The 2,558-nt window shown below is 40.2% G+C and overlaps 1 protein-coding gene across 1 annotated transcript; it reads right to left on the bottom strand.

Annotated features, from left to right (window-relative positions):
- Window positions 1-308: 308 nt before the first annotated feature.
- Window positions 309-2,239, bottom strand: LOC107030205. The gene is made up of 4 exons (XM_015231574.1): window positions 1,948-2,239; window positions 1,791-1,846; window positions 846-1,592; window positions 309-686 (listed from the first exon to the last, which is right to left on the bottom strand). Exons 1-4 carry the CDS (start codon window positions 2,237-2,239, stop codon window positions 309-311), a joined length of 1,473 nt encoding a protein of 490 aa, XP_015087060.1.
- Between the last annotated feature and the right edge of the window lie 319 nt (window positions 2,240-2,558).

Here is a 2,558-nt window from a genome sequence, read left to right as displayed (position 1 = left end):
AGATATTACACCTTCTGTTGCCTCCCAAGCAACGCTTGATTTAACGTCGCGACACGACACATGCCTCTTCATTACTAAAACTTCGTCAAGATAATAGGCCTTAATAACTTGTTGCACACTCTTTGCGTTTCCCATATAGAGCTTGATCCTTTGCCCGTTAACCTTAATCCTTGTCCTTGACTATTCTCAAGCTCCAGCACTCCATGTGGGAACAATCTCTTGATTAAAAATGGTCCGAACCACTTGGACTTGAGTTTGGTAGGAAAAAAATGTTACCTGGAGTTGAATAGAAGCACAATCTCTCCAACTTAAAACTCTCGCTTTTCAATCCTTTGGTCATGGTACTTATTCAACTTCTCTTTATACAAGGCTGCACTTTCATAGGCTTTAAGGCAAAACTCATCGAACAAATTAAAGTCATTCACAATTTGAGTTGATGTGTCATCTCTATCCAAGTTAAGCTTCTTCATCGCCCACATAGCTCTATGCTTTTGCTCTACCGGCAAATGGCAAGACTTCCCATAAACAAGTTGGTATGGTGACATACCTACGGGGGTCTTGTATGCGGTGCGACAGGCCCATAGAGAATCATTAGGCTTCCTTGACAAATCCGTTCTATTGGCATTCACCAGTTTTGCGAAGATTTGTTTTTGCTCTCTTTTGAACACTTCGACTTGCCCACTAGTCTACATGGTAAGGAGTAGCTACATTGTGGCAGACACCGTACTTCTCATGCAATGTTTTAAATAACTTATTGCAAAAGTGGGAACCTCCATCACTAATAATTATTCTTGGGGTGCCAAATCTTGAGAAAATGTTCTTCAAGAATGTCGTGACACTCTTGCCTTCATTTTTGGGGAGCGCAATTGCTTCCATCCGCTTTGATACATAATCAACCACAACAAGAATATACTTCTCCCAAATGAACTAACAAATGGCCCCATAAAATCATTGCCCCTTATATCAAATAACTCGATCACCATGATTAGGTTCATAGGAAGCTCTTGCCTCTTAGAAATCCCACCTTCTCTTTGGCAACGGTCATGAGATTTGGCAAAATCATGAGAATCTTGGTATATGGTGGGCCAATAGTATCCACACTGCAAAATTTTGCGTGCAGTATAAACACTGCTACGATGTCCAGCAACAGACGATGAGTGAAACGCCTCAAGAACACTCAATATCTCAACCTCGGGAGCACAATGACAAATAATCCCATCAGCACAAATATGATACAAGTATGACTCATACAAAAAGAACATTTTCACATCATGGTGAGACAACGGATACGAAAGTACCAAATCACTTGCCAAATAATTAGTGAAGTCAACAAACCAAGGAATGAGGTCATGGGAAGCAACCAATACCTTTTCATCTAGAAACATATCATTCATCTCACTCTTGTCACCAAGCTCAAGTAAAGCTTCAGCATCTAATCTAGACAAGTGATCAATGACTTGGTTATTTGTCCCCTTATGGTTTTTCACCACAAAATAAAATTCTTGCAACAACAACACCCATCTAATGAGTCGTGGTTTTTCATCCTTTTTTCCATAAAATACCTTAACACCCAATGGTGCATCTGCACTAAACTGCAGTACCAAGAAAATAAGAGTGAAATTTGCAAATGCAAACATCACGCCCAAAAGCTCTTGTTCGGTGATTGTATAATTCTTTTGGGCTGCATTTAGAGCTTTGCTTGCATAACAAATAGGGTGAAGTATCTTCTCACGCCTTTTCCTAAAACCACGCCAAACACTACCCCACTAACATCGCACATGACTTCAAACGTTCCCCCAATCTGGAGTGATAATGATGGGGGCAGAGACAAACTTCTTTTTCAACTCTTCAAATGATATTAGACAAGCATCATCAAAGTAAAATTTACTCTCCTTTTGTAGCAGCTTGCACAATGGATGTGCAATTTTTGGGAAATCTTTTATAAACCTTCGATAAGAACCCGTTGGCCCAAGAAAACTTCTAACATTATGGAGATGGGTGTTGGAAGCCTTTCAATAACCTCAACTTTGTCCCTATCAACCTCAGTACCCTTTCGTGAGATCCGATGACCCAATATGATACCTTCTTTCACCATGAAGTGGAACTTCTCCCAATTTAGTACCAAATTGCAATCTTTGCATCTTTTGAGTACCTCGGCTAGATTGTCCAAACAATGATCAAAGTAGTGTCCTACCACAAAGAAGTCATCCATGAACACCATAATAGTTTCCTCCACCATATCGGAGAATATCGATATCATACAACATTGAAAGGTGGTCGGTGCATTACACAAACCAAATGGCATCCTTGAATGCAAATGTCCCATAAGGGAAAGTTAAGGTGGTCTTCTTTTGATCTTCCGGAGCGGTTAAGATCTGATTGTAGCCCGAATAACCATCAAGAAAGTAATACCAACCTTTACCTGCAAGTTTATCCAACATCTGATCCGTAAAAGGCATAGGAAAATGGTCCTTTTCTGTCCAAGCATTCAACTTGAGGTAGTCAATGCAAATTCTCCATCCAGTCACGGGTCGCATTGGAACAAGCTCATTTTTGTC

This window comes from Solanum pennellii, chromosome 9, assembly GCF_001406875.1.
Source record: "Solanum pennellii chromosome 9, SPENNV200".
In the NCBI taxonomy this organism is placed as follows: Eukaryota; Viridiplantae; Streptophyta; class Magnoliopsida; order Solanales; family Solanaceae; genus Solanum; species Solanum pennellii.
The sequence above is the reverse complement of the archived record's forward strand: the minus strand, read 5'-3'. Positions and strand labels throughout refer to the sequence as shown.

What these genes read in the sequence shown, in the direction of transcription:
- LOC107030205 (XM_015231574.1), bottom strand. Translation starts at nt 2,239, where the DNA reads ATGGTGGAGGAAACTATTATGGTGTTCATGGATGACTTCTTTGTGGTA. An exon ending in TCACTCCAGATTGGGGGAAC is followed by an intron (nt 1,593 to 1,790) that starts GTTTGAAGTCAT and finishes TTGGTACTGCAG; the next exon opens with TTTAGTGCAGATGCACCATT. An exon ending in TGCGCTCCCCAAAAATGAAG is followed by an intron (nt 687 to 845) that starts GCAAGAGTGTCA and finishes CTTACCATGTAG; the next exon opens with ACTAGTGGGCAAGTCGAAGT.